This window comes from Varanus komodoensis, unplaced genomic scaffold (assembly GCF_004798865.1).
Source record: "Varanus komodoensis strain SLA01 unplaced genomic scaffold, ASM479886v1 scaffold14_1, whole genome shotgun sequence".
Classification (NCBI taxonomy): Eukaryota; Metazoa; Chordata; class Lepidosauria; order Squamata; family Varanidae; genus Varanus; species Varanus komodoensis.
Window position 1 is genome coordinate 17,408,411 of NW_025335438.1, and position 20,654 is coordinate 17,429,064.

The 20,654-nt window shown below is 42.0% G+C and overlaps 1 protein-coding gene across 1 annotated transcript in view; it reads right to left on the reverse strand.

The window, feature by feature from the left end:
• The window catches only part of RP1 (RP1 axonemal microtubule associated), a 211,587-nt gene that overhangs the window by 119,594 nt on the left and 71,339 nt on the right, over positions 1–20,654 (reverse strand). Inside the window, exons 18-20 of the mRNA XM_044424207.1 lie at positions 3,696–3,782; positions 1,416–1,548; positions 485–636 (exon numbers count right to left, since the gene is read on the reverse strand). Coding sequence (XP_044280142.1) covers positions 485–636; positions 1,416–1,548; positions 3,696–3,782 — 372 coding nt within the window. The remainder of the gene's footprint in view (positions 1–484; positions 637–1,415; positions 1,549–3,695; positions 3,783–20,654) is intronic.

Below are 20,654 nucleotides of genomic sequence, written 5' to 3' on the forward strand. Positions count from 1 at the left end.
GAGAGAGAGAGAGAGAGAGAGAGAGAGAGAGAGAGAGAGAGAGAGAGAAAGCCTGGGTCCACAAGGTCAACAAGGCCGCCTTCTCATGCTGTTAGGTTGTTTGAGAATTGCTTGTTCCTCAAATAAACCATGTCACACAGATCCAAGCGACATGACAAGCTGTGTGCGGATGGTTAATTAAGCAAATGGTGCCCAACTGATTTCAAAAAGCCAACACCTCTTATTTAAGACACATTAATTAATGTTCTATTTTTAGTCTACTGATTTTCTTTAAAATATTTATAGGATTCTGCTTTTTCTGCTACTAATATTCTCTCTTAAAATGTTGCTGAAAGTATAGAAAAATAAGTATGAAAATAAGTTTTGGAGAAATAAAGGGAACAAAATCTGACTCCACTTTCATTTAGTTTAAGTATGTCCTGCATTAAAACTTCTTTCAATGTGTTTCTAAATAGAGTATGCACATTTCCTTCAGCATGCTTACCATTCCTTTCTGAAATTTTTTGGGTTTGTCAGATTTGTGAAGAAGTCTTAGACCAGAATCTCCTCTTTTTCCATATATGCACAAATACACAGATGAATCTGTTCCAGCTTGCTCCAAATGCCCCGTGTACACATAAACCTGGTAATTCACGACTTGAAAAAGAGACCAATATTTTAAAAAGGTGGAAATGATTCAACATCACATGAAGTAACCATCCTGTGTAACAATTTTGTATTACATTTAACATTCAGGTTCATAAATAAAACCAACTTGCATTTTCAATAAAATTGCACACATATTAGTGCAATGCTACCTAACAATGGGCATAATCATCTATGGTCTTGTAAGTCCCACTGATTTCACTGAGCCTAATGGAGCTTCCCATTTAAAGCAAGAGTGGGCAACTTATGATGTCTGGTGGGTGGAAAAAATAAATTAAGAATAAGTTTTGAAATAAGCTAAAGTTTTACATTTTTTGGCATGTTGTAGCATTATAGACATCATTCTTTTCACAACACTTTTGGGGGCAGGCAATAGGGTCTGCACCAGGGAGCAGCACTAGGAAGCAGTAGGAGCCCTGGCATAATTATTGCACTATGAAGGGCTCTTTGCACTTAACAGAGGCAAATTGTGAGTTAAGCTACATTTACCACAGTGTGTCCACAGTTTTTGGAATATTCAATCCCTGACTGGCAGTTGCTATGTCATGACTGCACTAGAACTTTAGGTTAACTTTAGGTTAATCGTGGGTTCAATAGCCCACAGTCCACCTTATTAACCACTGCAGCTGTTTACCCATCATTTGCCGCAATTACATGTGCACCATTTGTTAAAGTACTAAGCATTGGTCGGTTTATAACCAGTACTTTTTTCAAAAGCAACATTTGTAATAGAATGCATTGTTTTTTAAAGAAGAAATCTATGTTATTACTTGGATACAGTTGTCTTCCTTTATGCATTACTGGAAGTTCACACAGAGTATCTCCATTTCCCTGACTCCTTGACAACCACTTGTTTGCTGGAAAATTCAGAATTTTTCCACTCTTTAGGTGTTGTAGTGTCACCTATGAAAGAAAGCTACTGTCACTGCAATATACTTATGTGATGGGCTGAAAATCTGCAAGTTACAATAATAAATAAATAAATACTAATAGTAACACTAATACATCTTTAAAAATGGCCAGTGACTTCCAAAAGCAACCACTAAAATAGCATGAGATTTCTCTTGAAATGACCCTGCATAGCTAGTTTCAAGAAGAGCCATGCTGGATCTAAACAGTCATCCATCTAGTCCAGCATTCTGTTCACACTGCTGCCCACAGGAACTTACAACCAGGACACAGGTGCAAAATGTGGTCCTGTTAATGTTCCCGAGCACTATCTCTGATGCTGGACGTAGTATTAAGCCATCAGGATTAGTAGCCACTGAGAACCATTGATATAATGGTAGTAAAGCGAAAGCAACCAACTAGAATCACTTCTCATATTTCTTGTAAGGAGTGTTTAGTTTAAGTTAGATTTAAAAATGGGTTCGATATTATAGAATCTAGAAATAAACTGTATCTTGCAGCAGCAATTCTGATAATGTCCTTTACATTCTAGAACTTTGCAAGTTTATTGGCACAGCTCCCCCTGCTGATATACTGGCAAGGTGCCAGAAAACAGTTTTCCAGTTTGTTACTTGTTTCCTTGAGAGAAGGTTGCTCTTTGAAAGCCAAAAGCTACTCTTACAAACCTTCATCTCAGATATTAAAGGAAAGGCAAGCTAACATAATGGTGATGCTGGACGATGCAGGAAATAATTGAAGCCGAACTGAATGGAGGAGGGCTTTCTCTGCGGTGGCACCCAACCTATGGAATTCACTCCCCAAACGTCTGGCACCGTCGTTACTGGTTTTTTGGCGCCAGGTAAAGACCTTTTTATTTAAACATCATTTTAATTGTTAAAATATATGATCTGGCCAGGGCAACTTCTTCTTCCTTCTCTTTTCTCCTCCTATATTATTTATTTACTTATTTTATACTGATAATTTTAATTTTATATTATTATGTTTGTAACTCAGTGTATTTTTTTGTATTTTTGTATTTAATGGTAATTTATTATGTTCTATTGTATTTCAATGTATTTTATTGTGTTGTAAGCCGTCCCGAGGCTTCGGCAAGGGGCGGCATAGAAATGTAATAATAATAATAATAATAATAATAATAATAATAATAATAATAGATTTCTATAGTTAAGGTTTGTGAACTAATATAAAAAACTAGTTACTATTATTTCTAATATTAAGGTTTCAGCTTGGGAGCTGAGATGTCATAATACACCATAGATGCATTTGTGCAGAAGTGGGTTACCATAGAAGGTACAGATATGACTTTACTTCTTACAGAGTTGTTGTGCCTTGCGGCATGAATTTATTCTGAAAACAAAAGGCCTACCCCAATGTAAAACCATCCCTGTAATCAGAAACACAGCAAAATAAGGCATGTAGCTGCAGCACTGTGGTGACCTCAGGTCCTTTAGTGTGATGCTGCCACTGGTCAACTTGGAGCTTACAGTTGTCACAACACATTTTTATTCAAGCAGGGCTTTGGCATATGAGCCGGGCATTCATTTTGAAGCTACTTTATTCTTTTGTTCTCTAACTGGGTTTTTAAAACATTGTTCTATTTTTATTTTAATTTTTATTTTAAATGATGTCTCTACTGTTGCTAGCCACCTTGAGTATTGGTAGAATTAAAAAAAATAAATAAACATAATGGGGTGATCTATGCGCTGAAGCAGGCATTTGTACCAAATCACAGATTAGAACCACAAGAGTGAACTAGAAGCATATCCAAATCATCTGTCAGCACCACATCTTTTTCAATGAATTGAACATTCAGATGCCCATGTGATGCAAATAGATGCCTTGACATTCAGCTGCACGTCCAGTTTCAGTCATGCTTCTTAATTCAGCAAGTGATACATACAAAGCTTTTCATGTTTTTGGATAAAAGCCAACATGGGTTGGATCCATTATGCAAGCCAGCAAGGACCTCACTGCTGGATGCAGCACTGCAGAAAGATTTTGCATGAAAGTGTCCTGAACAAAGAACAGGCCTCACAAAACCTTGGAAAAAACTAGAGCATACTGGGAGTGTTTGCTCTAAAGACAAGATTGCATCTTAAAGAAATTGTAAGAACAACCAGAAGATATATCAGAAAACTTACCTTTTCTAACATCCATTCTGGCTGTTTGCTTATTCCATCATGACCTATTCTGATTTTGTAAATGTTTCCAATATTATTAATTTCAACCTGAATCATAAGAAATAAAGATATAACATATAACTAAGACCCAGTTCACACTACAACTTTGTACATAGCATGCAGCATGGAGCCACCACCACAAATACTAATTAACATTTGGTATAGAGCTCCCTCTCTCTTTCTCTGTGTACACAATAACAGCACAATGACTGCTGTTATTGTTTCCACCAGGACATGGAAATGCTGGTGTGCATGCATGAAGTGATAGATACACCTGCATATATGTAGGGTAATTACTTGATTTACTAATGTGAAAAATCAGCCATAAAGCTAAGTTTTTATATGACTGAGTTTGACATGATTAAGGAGGTTCAAGATGTATCTAGCATCAGAACCCAACATTTTGAAAATGTCCCAGTGAAATTAACAACCCATATATAAAATGTTAATTATAAATCTTTATCCTTTGGACAATAATGAACATACCATTGCACCCAACTTTAAAGCAATTTCTGTCAGTAAATTATTTTTACAGTATTTCTGAGGAGGAGAGGGAGGAGGAAGATGGTGATGCCTGTGGGTTGAATCAAGTGGTGCTCTTCCACCAGAAAAAGTGAAACTGCTGCAGAGCAAATTTGCCTTCCCCCTGTATGGCCCTCCCTGTGTGGCCCCCAGATAAGTTCCAGGGCGGCCCTCTGGAGCAGTGAGCTGTGACCAGGGGGAGAAGGCAGGGAAGTCCTGTTGCATAAGCAGTCTTTCTCAGGCAATATGGAATCCAACTCCATCAAAACAAAGTGCTTTCTCTCTGAACCCCTGAACGAAAAACCAAATTTGGCGTTTGCAGAACAATCTCAACCCAAATAATGTGAAGACTCTGGATTTAAATCAGCCTCATCCCACTGAATGAAATGTGATGGATGGATGAACAAATGTAACGAATTCAAGTTTTTTGCCTCTCTACTAGGACATGTCTTTGATCACAGAATACAGTCAGGCAGTTGCAGATGCACAGTACATGCTGCATTTCTACTCATCCCAGCTTGATTTTCCCCACTCCTTGACTAGGCCTTATGTTAACTATTTACCTGAAGCAATCACCAGTGGATGGGCAGGGGGAGGAATACATGATCAGGTCCTCCCAGACTTTTGGTTAATTTGAATTTCCCTCTTTAGGACCTGCCCAGCCATCACTGAAATACATGCCAGAGAATCACAGAGTAGGAAGGAGAAGTTTAGGCCATTGAGTCCACCCCCGTGCTTGGTGCAGAAGGCCAACTAAAAGTCCCCCTGACAGATGGCTTCTTTGCTTCTTAGTCTGTTCTTTAGAATCCTTCTGTCTCTGGCTGGCTGGTTCCACATGATAGCACCATGCCACTGAGCCCCAGGCAGCCCTCACCCTTCCCTCCATGGAAGTTGCTTTGGTGCATTCCTCTTACGAGCCTAATAAGTAAGTTCTACTGAGCTAAGATGATATTTCAGAAGCAGCTGACCATTTCTGAACTCCTTTCACCTTCATTCTTCAATAAATACATTGAATTGGGAATTGGGATCAAAATTTTAGTCCTGTGACCACTCAGAAGAAATGGCAGTCCTTTAATTCATTCCTCCAGTGGACTGCTTAGAGAACATGCTACTCTGGGTCTTAAGGAGTTTATAGACGCTGGGGAAAGTGAGTATGTGCACATTCTTGCATATCCCAGGATTCAAGAGGTATTAAAATGTGAGTGCTAGCAGTGATAATGATAGACAAAGGGTTTCTGACAGCCTGTTCCACCTGGCAGGATTGCAGGAATACTGTTTATCAGAGGCTTCTGCTGTTGCAGCTCCAACCCATTTTCTAGACATGCTTTCCTAGCAAAGAGAGGGGCCCAGCTTTTGAACATTATAGATTCTGCAGAAAGATTCATCTGATTCTGGCATAGGGGAGAGGTGGATAGGTGGTTTGCTTCAAGGTTGCCTAGTGAAGATTCTTGGACAGAGCATGAGAACCAGCCTGTCCTGGAAAAGAAGGGAGACTTTTCAGAGCTGGTTTGGTGGGGAGGAGATGCAGGGGCAACTTCTTAACCCTTTCAGGAGACAACAGGTGAAACAAGCAGGCCAGTTAAGAAGTGCTTAGTGTTGCTGCTTTCTAGCAGGAGCCACCCTGATAGTGTAGTCAGTACCTTTTCTGAAAGGGGGGAAGTGGAAGAAAGTTTCAGTGTGGATTCAATACTTTACATGGCATGTGCTTCTCCCACATTTCAAAGAGAAAGTTATTTTAGAAACATAGAAACAGAGCGAGTCAGAAGGGGTCTCCCGGGCCATCTAGTCTGACCTCTGGCACCAGCCGGCTCCGCTCACGACATGCCCACCATGTGGGCGTCCAGCCTATCCTTGAACACCCGCACCGATGGAGCCTTAATGACCACTTGTGGAAGCCCATTCCACACCCTCGGGGTCCTGACTGTCAGGAAGTGCTTCCTGGCATCCAAAGGGAACCTTGGCTCCCTGAGCTTTGCTCCATTGGAGCACGTCCTGCCTTCCTCTGCAGGGGAGAACAGGTCTCTACCCATCTCCATGTGACATCCCCTCACATACCTGTATGTCGCCAACATATCCCCTCTGAGTCTCCTCTTCTCCAGGCTGAAGAGACCCATTTCCCTCAGTCTCGCCTCATACCCCATCCCCTGAAAAACCGGCCACCAACCTTGTGGCCCTACGCTGCACTGACTCCAACCTGGCTATATCCTTTCTGTAATGAGGGGCCCAAAACTGAACACAATACTCCAGTTGCGGGCACACCAGAGTCGTGTAGAGTGGTAGTAATACCTCTCTTGATCTAGAAGCCACACTTCTGGCTATGCTCCTCAGTTGTGGCCACTGCTCCAATTTTAGTGTCATCCACGAATCTGATCAGCAAACTGTTCACCCCTTCTTCCATGTCATTAATGAAAAGATTAAACAGGATCGGCCCCAGGACAGAGCCCTGGGGGGCCCCGCTTGTCACTGGCCGCCATCCCGATGATTCCCCGCTAATGGTTACCTTCTGCTTTCGGTCAGTCAACCATGCCCTAATCCACCGGACAGTACTTTGGTGTATCCCAAACTCCTCAGTTTCTCCACCAGGATATCATGGGGCACATTGTCAAAGGCCTTGCTGAAATCCAGGTATACCACAACCACTGCATCCCCTCCATCTAGTCATCTCGAAACCTTGTCATAGAATTCCACAAGGTTTGTCTGGCAGGACCTGTTTTTGCGGAAGCTGTGTTGTGTGGCTGTCAGCCTCCCTTCCCTAACTAGCATCACTAGATCTCTCTCTATTATGACCCTTTCCATTGTTTTTCCTACAATGGACGTAAGGCTAACGGGTGTATAATTCCCCATGTCCCTTCTATTACCCTTTTTGAAAATTCGGACCACTGATGCCACCCTCCAGTCCTCTGGAACTTCACCCGTTCTCCACGAGGCCTCAAAAATGGAGGCCAGCGAGCGTGAGAGAACCCCTGCCAACTCTCTAAGTACTCTCGGGTGTAAGCCATCAGGGCCTGGCGCCTTTGTAATGTCCAATGCCCTGAGGAGCCCCTCGACTTCAAGGGGGGGGGGGAATGACTCTAATCTGTGCCCCTAAGTCCCCAGCCTCATCTAATCTCCTATGCGGATATCCCCCGTCCTGCTTTGGGGAGAACACAGAGGTAAAATAGTCATTTAGCATCTGTGCCTGTTCCCTCATGTCAGTCACTGGATCTCCTTCCTCCTTATTTAGTGGTCCCACCACTTGTCTCCCCTTCCTTTTCCTATTTACATGCTGAAAGAAGTCCTTTTTGTTGCTCTTGATATTCTTGGCAAGTCTCAGCTCGTAATCAGCCTTAGCCTTGCCTTCTGCAACAGGCCTCCTCCTCCCAGTATACCCTTTTGTCTATTTCCCCCAGTACCCATTTCCTACGGAGGTTCCTCTTTCATCTAGTCCTTTTAACTACCTCCTTTCGCATCCATGGTGGCACTCTCCTCCGCCTCCCCACCTTACTGACTAGAGGTATCGTCAAGGCTTGCGCCTCCAAAACCTCCCTTTTGAGTGCTATCCACCCCTCCTCAACTCACTTACCTTCCAGTAACCTATCCCAGGAGACTTTCCCCAGTCTGGCCTTCAGTTGGCCAAAGCTGGCCCTCTTGAAGTCCCAGCTTCTAGTGCTCGACCTGCTGCACGTCCCCAGTCCCCTGATCTCAAAGCAAAGGATGGAGTGATCACTCGCATCCAGAGCTCCCCTAATCTGTACTTCATCTATCAGCTCCTCCCTATTGGTCAAGACCAAGTCAAGGATGTTTCCCCCCTCATCGCCTCTCGGACCCTCTGTGTGAAAAACCCTCCCTCTATAGCTTCTAGGAAGCGACATGACCTGGCTGTCACCGCTGAGTGAGTCTCCCAAGTAATATCTGGGAGACTGAAATCTCCCATAATTACTGTGTCTCTCCCCTGAGATATCCTTAGAATCTGGCCTGTCAGGACATCATCCAGGGTCTCAAGTTGACCTGGAGGGTGATAACATACCCCCACTGTCAGGTCTCTTTCCCTGTCAAAACCCCTAAGTTTCATCCAGACTGCCTCTACTGAATCCCCATCTGTGCTGCATTCTATCTCACTGCATCCTATCCCTTCCCTGACATATAAAGTCACGCCCCCACCTCTCTTTCCCTTCCTGTCCTTTCTAACAAGGTGATACCCTTCTATGTTCACATTCCAGACTTGCCTTTCATCCCACCAAGTTTCTGTGATTCCCACCAGGTCATACCCTCCTATTCCCAGGAGAGCTTCAAGCTCTTCCTGCTTATTAGCCATGCTCCTAGCATTGGTGTACATGCACCTCAACTCCTTCCCACCTCTTTCTTTCCTTGGAGTTCCCAGCCTCCTCCTTCCTCCCATCCTCCCTGGGGTAGTATGACTTTTGATTCATACTGTTTGTAGCCTGTTCAGCTCTAATGAAAGGACTCTAAATTCTCAACTGAGTTTGCTGGAGAGGAAAAGAAGGAGCAGGAGATCTGCTCACAACACCCAAAATCTTTGTCTTTCTAGTATAGGTTGATTTTATAGGTTACAGAGATATTACAGAGCCAGAAACACTTGATGGACTTTGGTATACACATATGGGATGTAACTATTTTGTCTGACCTTTTTATGTTTCACAGATTACCAGGCATATTTTCTTTCTATTAGATAGTTCTCCCAAATTCCACCAAAAAGTTCTCTGCAACTGGGACCTTACTTTGCTGGCATGTTGCTTCTTTTCCTAAGCACAGTATGCAATCAATGAGCAGAATACACAAAAAAAAAAGAGTGCTCAGCAGTAGAGACTGAAGAGAGAGTAGAGATTAACAAATATTGTGTATGGTTTTGATTTTTTAAAAATAGCATGCATATTAGCATATTTCCAGCAACTTTCATATTCATATGACTAAATTTGTATCCAATTATAAAAAATGGTCTACAAGTCTATGGAATATGCATGTCTCAGAAGATACTGGTCTGCTCCAGAATTCATGGGTCAAATTCAAAGAAAGTCAAAGGTATTTGAATCCATTTTGGATTTCTAAAACAGCCCTCCAAGTAGTGCCATGCATTTTCAACCTCTTGTCTCCACAAAGGGCTCCTATGTGCCACAGGTCTATGACACAGGGTTTGGCACAGATTACCACTGATAGCTGCTGTACCAACATGAGCAATAGAATTACCATCATGCTAGAATCAAAAAGGCATCTCCACAAGAGTTCTGTGACAGAATCAGTACCCCCTTTGCTTTAGTGCAGTGAACAGCACAGGGCTATGTTTAATCTTAGTCCTTCATCCAAACAGACTTGTGAACCAGGCTGCTTGTGGGATACAACTCAATATGAAAAAGTTGTTTTTCCTAGGAATGTGACAGTGTTACTGAAATTGCCTGGTAAACATCAAACATTTCTGCAAATTGGATACAAAGATGCAAAATAACAAAATTTCCTCCGCTCAAAACCTCTTTTGGGATAATTTCTGTGGGGGTTGTTGTAAACTGCCCAGAAATTTTTGGCTACGGGAAGACATAGAAATGAAATAAACAGTAGCAGCAGCTGCTGCTTAGGATCAGGATATTCCCCACATGAATGCCTGTTCAGTTTGCTTTCTCTACCTATCCACCCATGTTGCTCTTTTTGACTGGGAGTGCCTTGTCATTACAGCCCACATCCTTTGCTAACACACATTCTAACTCTGTTCTGAGAATAATGCGACAGTGCATCAGAGTGGCAGGGCATCTGGCATGTGCCAAAGTGTGATGCCACGAGGTGCAGTCTTAGCATTGCACTTAGAAGGAATAGCTTAAAAGAGTCAGCTAAGAAACTGTCTGCATCTCTTTGATAGAGTGTCTTGGCCTTGTGAGCTGTACAAGGCAGAGAGATCAGAGGAAAGATTGTATGCTTGAACTCCAAATATCAGTAAACCGAAGAAATGGAGAAGTGTCAGTTTAGTGTACAGCTAGCTGGGTTTGTGCTTAATCGATGAATCAAAACTCCTGATCATTACTGAACTGAGGTAATGGCTTGCCAATGAATGGAAGCAACTAATTTATTAACATTGGAATAGCTGATAGTTCATCATAAAGTATTAATTTAGCATTGAACTGAGACAGTCAATTACTATCAAACTGAGAAAACTGATTACTGAAATGAAAAAGCAAATTATTAATTAATTAGCTGAGGTGAAATATTAGAGATCTGACTGTTCCTTAACCAAGTGAAACAATAATTGCTACATTTAAATTAATTGGCTGTGATGAATTACCAAAGTTGTCAGTTATTGATAACTTGACATTGATAATTGACAAATAGAGTTGATGGTGCACATAGGTTTCATTATGCCTGGGATATAGTTGTCAATACATCTATTGGATTCATGGAAAAGGAGTGCTATATTGGGAAAGAACCTAAGATTATTAAGAACAGAGAAAAATATTTACAGAAATGCACAACTTTCCTGCAAAATGCAGCTCTACAGAGCAAAAATTATCTCTTGTATTATTTGCACGTTACAGAAAATGTAAAAGTTGATGTTTAAACTCTTGGGTTTGCTACTTTTAAACTCTAGCTGCTTTTGGGAAAGAGTAAATCAGTGCATGGGCATGGAGAAAGTGCTTTGTATGCACCCAAGGACATTTTCCCACAAGATATAGTGCCTCAGTCTACATATAATGGGTAACTATGGACCATTTAACTCATAGTTAGCTACAGCTGCATGGCAACAAATGAGAATGCTGTCTTCATGTGCTCATCTTTTCCAATTTTTATATAACTCAGGAACACTCTGTTCCTTTGGTGTTATAATTATATCTAAATTGAGGAACTCTAGGTTGTTTAGGGCCTGAAAAACTCAAACTTAACCCAGCAACAAATTTTGGGGTGCCAGCTCAGCAACTCAGTTTCCAGGTTCAGACATAATGATAAGGCGGACTGTGGAAGTAAGTGCTCCCATGGTTTGAATATGTGAGCTAGACCACTTGTATTATGTCATCTGGGCAAAGCAAGACACATGTTATGGGTCAGGGCAGGGGCAGGAGAACTGGTACTTTAGCTCTTCTCTGCATAAGGGGTTGAACCTACCACTTTACTGAGACTTCATCTTGTTTTCTTGTGAATAAAAAGGGCATCTTTTACATGTTTTTGTTTTCCTGGTGTTTGGATTTCTCTGCACACACACACATTGTGTATTAACGAACCACAAGGTGCTGCTGTGGTACAGTGGCAGTAGAGCAGAGTTGCTGTAATATGTAAGCCGCCCCGAGAAATGTTTTAATAAATAAAAAATAAATAATGCTTTATTCCTATTTATTGTGATTCAAAATTTAATACAAAACTTTCCTTAAAAAAACTGCAAAAATGCTTGAACATATGGCTGAGGCTCTGGGGGATACTGCTGTCATGCAAAGGCCCTGTGTACTGCCATGAGTGAGAGATCACAAGTGCACAATAAATGTCTCCTGCAGAGAAGTCCTTAGGCACAAATACTTTTTCAAGCCATCCAGGCAGCTACTTTTGTGGAGAAGATTTTACCTAATCAAAAGGCTCATAATAAACTTGTCAACCAAGCAGAAGAGTTTCTACAATACACCAAAGGACCTCAAGAAAATTGGAGAACACCATTCTTAGGAAGTGCAAATAGTCCTAATCTTTCAACAGAAAACAAAATGATATTGGAAACCCAAAGGAGTCTGCAAAATGGTTTTTTAGAACATAAGTTATGGCCTGATGAATTAGGCCAGAAAACCAACAATCTAGCACCCTGCTTTCCTTCAGGAGCCAATCAGATGGCAAAAGCAATGGGATGGTTCACACATAATAAGCTAACATGCTGGGGAAGCACTACTTATTGCATTGGAGCAACATTTTCATGCCCATTGCCTGATTGTACCTATTGCAAGTGGGGACAGCTGCAAGGCACAAGCTTTCCATCTGCCATTTGCTTCGTGTGACATGTGAACTGGGAGTTCTGGCTTGTCTCCCTCCAACAATCCAAATGGCTAAACCATGGTTTGCTGTTGGCATAGGGATCCGGCTTGTTAGGTGAGAAATAAGTGAGAGTTCCTGGCTCACATGTCACTGTAAGCAAACCATAGTTGGAAAGGATGTTACCCCAGGCCCAAAGGGTCACAATCCCTTTCTCTGGCCTAAATGCCCCTTTCTTCCACCCACTAAGGCATTTGCATCACTTGAAAGGCTGAAATGCTTCCCCTAAGACAGCTAATGGCAGTAAGAGCTTTAAGCTAAAATATACTGGTATTTTTCCCCCACCTCCTTCCTGCACTGAAATGTGACCCCTGAGATTTCTGCAAAATTGAATTTCGTCTTCAAGGTGAAGGAGGCTCCTTGCCCTGGTTGAGACACTCCTGCTGGGTTGGAGTGACTGGGCAGGGAGTATCAGCACGCCTCCTCATTCACAATTGTTCATTCATGTTTACTGCTCATTGCATGCCAAGTGGCCAGCCGCTTTCTCCTTAGTTGTTCCCCCACAGCTATTCTTCAGTGACAAGTTACCTCTGAGCCAGGAGGTTCCATGTAGCCACTGTGACAAGCAGCCATTGATAAAATTATCACCCATGCATTTGTAAGAAGGGAAAATATATTCATGTAAGAACGCGGGGAGGTCGATGGCTTCAAGCAAAGATACCTTCGTAAACCTTCAGGGGAAACATTGCTGATGAGAACTGAACGTTTTGATTGCAGAGACATTGCAAAGCATGCTCTGATACTCTAAGTAAGAAAGATACCCTTTCTAATCCAATTCTATTCCATTTATCTCAAGTGTTTTTGAAGCTAATCTACTACCATTATTGAACCTGAAAATAAACCATATCTTCTATTCTATATCACACCACAAGAAGAGGTTCTCTGACACATAAAACAGATCTCTTGTCAGATCATTTCTCAGCTACACAGCTGATTGCTCTTCTGAATAAAAAGCCAGTGGCAGTCTACTCTGTCGTGTTTTCTTTCCTTTCCTATTACAGTTCAAGCATTCCTCTCTATTTTCTGTCTCAAAGATCTTATTAAGCAGCTTTCCCCTTAGCTTCCTTATTAAAATTTCACATCACTGTACCATCCATTAATCCTATATCCCCCTCATTTATCACAACAATACTTCTTTCTATGTCTTTTGTAAAATGCTAACTACCTTTATGAGAGTGCACTAGTTCAAATTACGTGAAGGAACCTTGCAGTTGTCTTTTGCCACTCCTTCTCATGCACTCTGGTTCAGTTAGTGGCAGCCACTTTTACTGAAACCAGCAAACTATTGGTATTTGCAATTGCTCCACATGAGGATGCATAATAAGCAACCTGCCTCAGTCTGAGTCAGGCCACTGGTCCATCTAGCTCAGTATTTTCTGGACTGACTAACAGCAGCTCTCTGGGGTTTCATGCAAAGCCTTTCACAGCCTTGCTGTGAGATGGCAGTGGTTGAACATAAAGTCTTCCAGTCACAAAAGAGAGCTATAATCTTTCCCTATGCAAACTACAGCTTAGCATTCATGTCATACCAACAGTGATTTTGTATTCCATATGAACTAACCCAGATTTCAGTGCCCAGGTAAATCAGTCTGCCCTGCTGCTGCAAAGCCCCTGCATTAATGGAGCCTAAAACTTCTTCTTTGCAAGACCTAGTGCAATAATTGATATTACATAGCAGCACTACTTGCTGGATTCTGCTCTCTGTTTTCAGGAGCAGGTCTACCATTATGGAGCATCATACTCATACATACACACACTCACACATTCAATAGCCTCTGCTTCTGACAAAAAAGCCATTGGCTTGGGTCAATCTTGGCCATTCTTTCTTCCAAGATCATCACCCAGGCTGTTTTCCACTGTCTGCTCCTCCATCCCCCTTCTAGATTGGCTTCTGTCTCTTCTGACTATTTTTCCAGATCTTAACCCCAGTCACAATTTCTAAAAGGGGTTTTCCCTGTCATTATAAGTCCCGGCTCACACAGCACACTGCCTACCTATTCTCCTTGCACTATTTCTACCTTGATATTCCAGCTTTCTTCAGACGTCATGCTTTTGTTTTAAATGTGTTGCAGCTTGTGTGTGTGTCCTAACCTCATGCTATTGTAATTTATTTCTGCCTACATAGCCAGTTTGCCAGCCTTTCTTCCCACATTTCACCTTTGACAGAAAGAGGGGTTGACTCTCTGGGGAAGAAATAAAGGCCTGTTTCCCATTTGCTGACTGTTGTCAAGGTGCATGCCTCATTCTTTGCTGGTGCACATACATTAAACAATGTAAAACCAAACCAACAACCTGAATGCATCCTACAACTATGGGCTAGAAACTCTCTTTCTCACTAGCACAAGAGAAGCCATAGAAAGCAACCAAAGGCACAATATTTTGTTACAATGTGCTACAACTATACTCACATGTTCTTAATAGCACCACACATTTTTCCTGTAATTTTAACACTACAGATTGATGTGTAGCACAGAAAGACATTATTCAGCACTTCTTAGGGCTCATCTGGAGCACTGGATCTAGTTCTGGACAATACAGATTAAGAAAGACGTATGCTGGATCATGGAGAAAGCTAGGGAGTTCCAGAAAAAAACTACTTCTGCTTCATTGACTATGCTAAAGCCTTTGATTGTGTGGATCACAACAAACTGTGGCAAGTTCTTAAAGAGATGGGAATACCAGATCATCTTATTTGTCTCTTGAGAAACCTATATGTGGGTCAAGAAGCAACAGTGAGAACTGGACAAGGAACCACTGATTGGTTCAAAATTGAGAAAGGAGTTCGGCAAGGCTGTATACTGTCGCCCTGCCTATTTAACTTATATGCAGAGCACATCATGAGAAAGGTGGGGCTAGATGAATCACCAGTTGGAATTAAGATTGGTGGGAGAAATATCAACAACCTCAGATATGCAGATGATACCACTCTCATGGCAGAAAGTGAAGAGGAACTAAAGAGTCTCTTGATGCGGGTGAAGGAAGAGAGTGCAAAAGCTGGCTTGAAACGCAACATTAAGAAAACTAAGATCATGGCATCCAGTCATCTCACTTCCCGGCAAATAGATGGGGAAGAAATGGAGGTAGTGACAGATTTTATTTTCCTGGGCTCCAAGATCACTGCAGATGGGGACTGCAGCCAAGAAATTAAAAGACGCTTGCTCCTGGGGAGATAAGCTATGGCAAATCTAGACAGCATACTAAAAAGCAGAGACATCACCCTGCCAACAAAAGTGTGTATAGTCAAGGCTATGGTTTTCCCAGTTGCAGGGGAAAACTGTGAGTCCTTGGACCGTAAGGCAATCAAACTGGTCAGTTCTAGAGATCAACCCTGACTGCTCTTTAGAAGGCCAGATACTGAAGATGAAACTCAAATACTTTGGCTGCCAAATGAGAAGGAAGGACTCCCTGGAGAAGAGCCTAATGCTGGGAACAATAGATGGCAAAAGAAGAAGGGGACGGCAAAGAATGGGGTGGCTAGATGAAGTCACTGAAGCAGTTGGTGTGAGCTTGAGTGGACTCTGGGGGATAGTGGAAGACAGGAAGGCCTGAAAGAATGTTGTCCATGGGGTCGCAATGGGCCTGACATGACTTTGCAACTAACAACAACAACAACAAAGGCAAGCTGGAAAGGATTTAGAGGAGCACAACATGGATGATGCAGGGACTGGAAATAAAGCCTTATAAAGAGAGATTGAGAGAATTGGGGATGTTTCACCTCCAGAAGAAAAGGCTGAGGGGAGATATGATAGCACTTTTCTAGTAGCTGCAAGGTTATCGTGCAGAGGAAGGCCAGGATCTCTTCTAGATCATCCTAGGGTACAGGACACAGAACAACAGCCTTAAGTTAAGGAAGTCAGATTCTGACAGAAGATGTGGAAGAACCTCCTGACTGCTAGAACAGTATGACGATGGAACAAATTTCCTAGGGAGGTTGTGGGCTCTCCCACACTGGAGGTGTTCAAGATGCAGCTGGACAGCCATCCGAGTAGGATGCTTTAACTTGGTGTCCTGCATTAAGCAGGAGGTCATCCCTGATGGCCTTCTTGGCCCTTTTCAGCTCTGCTATTCTATGGTTCTATGAGCATGCAGGATACCACATGTTATTTGCTGACATGTCCCCGCCAGGAAACCACTTCTGTGTCAAAAGAAAAAAAAAGAAAGAAAACCCAGAAACGAATACAGCAGTACCTCACAAACTAAAGGGGTTCCAGGGTAGAACTTCCATAAATTCTAGCTAACAATTTTATATCATGAATTGAAGCAAGCCAATTCAATAGCTCATGAAATGCAGAAATACGTGCGTTTGCCCTATGGCTGCTTCTTAGTCACCGAGATAAAAATTACTCACATCCCCACAGCTATTTAGCAAGTGAGAAGATCTGAGATACCACTTGAAGAGTTGGTGGAGGTGGGAGGGGTGAGAAGCAGCAGCTGCTATAAGGCTGTGGCTTGCTTTCCCTACCTCTCCTTGTTCTCTTCAATGATCACGATGCCAATAGCTTTACAAGGCTATTTCAAATATCAAATCCCTCCAATGTAGCTTGCAGCTTGTCATGGATGGTAGCAAACCAGAATGAATGTGGAATTCTATAATTAAAAAGAAGGTTTGCCTCCCATGGGCTGCAATATTCATAGCAATCAAATCCCAGCCCTTTTGCTTCTCTACCCCCCTCCCCTTCCTCCTCCACTTTTGGAGTATCAAACCTAAAACCAAACCAGGACAGTGGAAGAGCTCAAATGCTCATGCTACTGACTCAGTGAAACTTCTTTTTTCATGAGATCAATATGCTCAGAACACAACCATGCAAGATTGTATCTGATTTGTGGCAGGTCAATAGACTCATTTCTTAGGGAATCCATGAGTAATGAGAACAGGTAGCACTGTAGACATGCTATTACTACACTGGTTATGCCTTTTTTACTAGCAGAGAAAGAGGAAGGAAATCCCAGAGATCTTTAAATATAGTTTTCAAAAGTCAAAACTGTTGTTGTGACTGATTATGCTATAAAAAGTAGGTAATGTAACAATAATAAACAATAAACATTGACCCATTCAATACCATCAGATTTTTCAACTCAGCTTAGTTCCACATTAGGCATATGTTTTCAGTTCTTTGCAACTTTCAGAATAGTTGGACTGCTGATTCACAATATGATTTAGCACAAAGACAATGCAAAAATTAGGTGAGGAGTTGCTGCCATTCTTTCCTCACTCCATTTTCCAAGGGTGAATGCAACTTTCTTTGGTGGAGATGTAAATCCAGTTGGTTCTAATGTTGCACAGCAGAATTCCATGACAAATCTGGTTGCCAATTTGAATTTTGGCACGATCTCACTGCACATCAATTAATTCAAAATTATCAGTTATTTTTTTCTTTTCTCTGTCTCCTCAATCCTTTCCTTAAAAATGTAAAACTAAAAAGAAGCCCTGGCTGTTTTGTGTCTCTGTGTATTGCTGTTGATTGCACTGTTCCATGGGACTGAAAAATTAGATCTTTACAAAACTATTATAATGCAAATTTTGTAGTGAAATTTTCTAATAGTTTTATTATTCTTTGTATTTTACAGAGTAGTATTTTATGAGTTGTAAACTGCCCAGGCAGTTTCAGTTAGTGGGTGGTACAGAAATAAAATTAATTATCCTTATCAGCTCATATATAGGAATATAACAAGCCATTTGTTTTGACATGAACTGACAGCAGCTCTGCAGAGTTACAGGCAGGCTTTTCTCTTACCCTACAGATGTGAGGGACTGAACCACAACCCTGCAGATGCAATTGCTCTGTGCTTGGTCATGATTCCTCCCTCAATACATGCATGTTTTGAGACAGTAAAAGAAGAGAGTTTAAGGCACAAAAGGGATGCTTTAAAGGTTTGAGACCCAGTGTGATTTAGTGGTTAGAAGTGCTGGATTGGGGCTCAAGAGATCTGGGTTTGAGTTTTCATTCATGCAGAAAGCCTGTTGGGTGACTTTGGGCCAGACATGAACTCTTAGCCTAACCACCTCACATGGTTGTTTAGGTGAGGAAAATATAGAGATGAAGAGAACTGTGGTTCCTTGCAAGAGAAAGGCAGAATATAATTCAAAGCAAAGTGGTGGTGGTGGTGGTGGTAATAATAATAATACAAGCACACATTTGGTTTGGTTTGGTTTGTGTGTTAGATGCTGATTCATGGAAGCATGTGCTAAAAGTAGCTCTCTCAACAGCATGCTGTGTTTCAGAGTTACTGCTAGAATTTTCAGATCAGGTCTTGAAGGTGAACTGAAAGAAGAGCAATAATCAGTCTGAATTCCATTGCATAGAGCTGAGATAGGTCAGTTTCTTTCAGGTGATGGACACATTTGTTAATTTAAGACACTGCCCTGGGTACCATCACAAAATCCCTGCCCTGGGAGACACAACAATAACCTGCCCAAAAAGCTGTGTAAGAGGCAGAGGTGAAGTTTGATCCCTAACACAGTAAACAATTATTTTCCAATCACAGTGTTTAGCACAAAGGGTAACCTATTTCACAGCAACAGCATCTGCCAATTAAAAAATGCATTTTAAGTGCAAGAGGTAAGACACCTCGATAGATGCCATGAAAGGTGTTGCTGGGACCCACTGGCACAGTACTGGTATGAATCTTCTTTGGCAGTGGATGTAATTTTACTACCTGAGAGCTTACCTACACAGGCATCATTGAGCTAGCCCACACAGTCTCCCTTCTTTGGGAAGGTTTTATAGGAGGGAGCAGAGTGAAATACAGAACTGAACAATGCTGCAACTGTACTTGGGTAAGGCATCTCAGCAAGATGCAAAACCAGGTCGAGTTGCCCCTATGCACTTGCTGCCAGTCTACTCTCCCTTTCCTTCACCAAGCAACACTTTTTACTAGCCTTTTCCATGCTGGCTAGGAATGATGGAGGTGGCAACCCAAGTAGACTGGAGGATACCAGGTTGGGGAAAGGGGATGCATTCCCCAGAATGCTCTCCTAGCCAATGGGCATGGTCTGAAGATACATGAGGCAACCATCTTGCTGAAATGGAACAGGTCTGCCCAGGGCTTAGAGGAGAAAACACCTGGGAGCCTTACATAGCCATCTCAGTTGAGTTCCATAATAAAAGAAAGGACATATATGCATCCATTATAAATGCAACAATATAAATAACTGAATAGTTTTGCTCCCTGAGACATAATAGCAAATGGCAACCCTACACCCAAAACCAAGATGTACTACATTAAAGCTGGCCAACTTATTTTGACTCCTAAAGCAGAAAATTTCACAAGTGCCTTCACTTTTCCTTGAACACAGTGAAAATACATTAAACAAGCAACAATATGCTGGTCTTTCAGAATTCCAGAATTACCTTCCTGAGGCACCTCCCTCATTTGGACTTAAGGCAGGGCTGGCCCTGAGCATTGCAAAGAGCAGCACTGCCCTCTGTCTTCTAGACTGCAAAAGAGTATTTTACCCTGTGATGTGATGCCATTACACTGAGAGTTTCCTCTGTCTCTGCTCAACATCAGTGACTGTTGTCAGCTGAAATGTGGCAACTCAAAATTCAGTGATGGCAGCTCACAGGTTATTGCATCCCTAAACAGTGAAGGGGAGAAATCCCTTTTGGAGCATTGCCTGTGGTTACCTCCTTGTGTCATGCATGACATGTCTCATGACCTGGACACTCAGGTTGTGACAGGCCCAGTAGAAACTGCTGAGCCTTCTAGATTCATATGCTTCTGCTGGTGGAGTTCAGCTCCCAAATTCCAGTTCATGCAGCTTCAGCACCCTTTCTCCATCAGGCATGGCATAGCAGTAAAGCAATGCATGCTATAATCACAGAGCTTGTGACTTTTCCTTGGAAAAGGTTAGGGAGATTTCACCCCAATAAAACATGCTGCTGTGCTCTGCCAAAGAATCATCACTACCTGCGATTAGAAGGCTTCAGTTTACCCTGAGCTGCAATTATGAATGTTAGTTTTCCAGTGCAGGGGTTGTATGTCCAATCTCAGATATTAGAATATAGAAACAGAGCAAGTCAGGAGGGGTCTTCCAGGCCAGCTAGTCTGACCCCCAGCTCCAGCTGGCTCCACTCACATTGTAGCCTGTGCTTGACAAAATTCTTGGCCTAACTAATTCACAAAGTGCTATCATCAGTCTGGTGCATAAGCAACCCATTAGATCAGATGAAAACGCCAGGCACCTTACAGTGTCACATTCTGGCCAGCGATACTAATGTTTTTGCTATAGAACAGAGTATTCAGCTGAAATCCTGAGCAAAACTGAGTGCTAGATTCAGAGTGAAGTGGATCCTAAAATTGCACTATGTTGACACAACCTATTAGAAAAACTGTGTACAGTATCAATTTACTAAAGCAACAACTGCAATCTTATGCATGTGTTGACAGAAAAAGCTTCTAGCATTCTAGTTT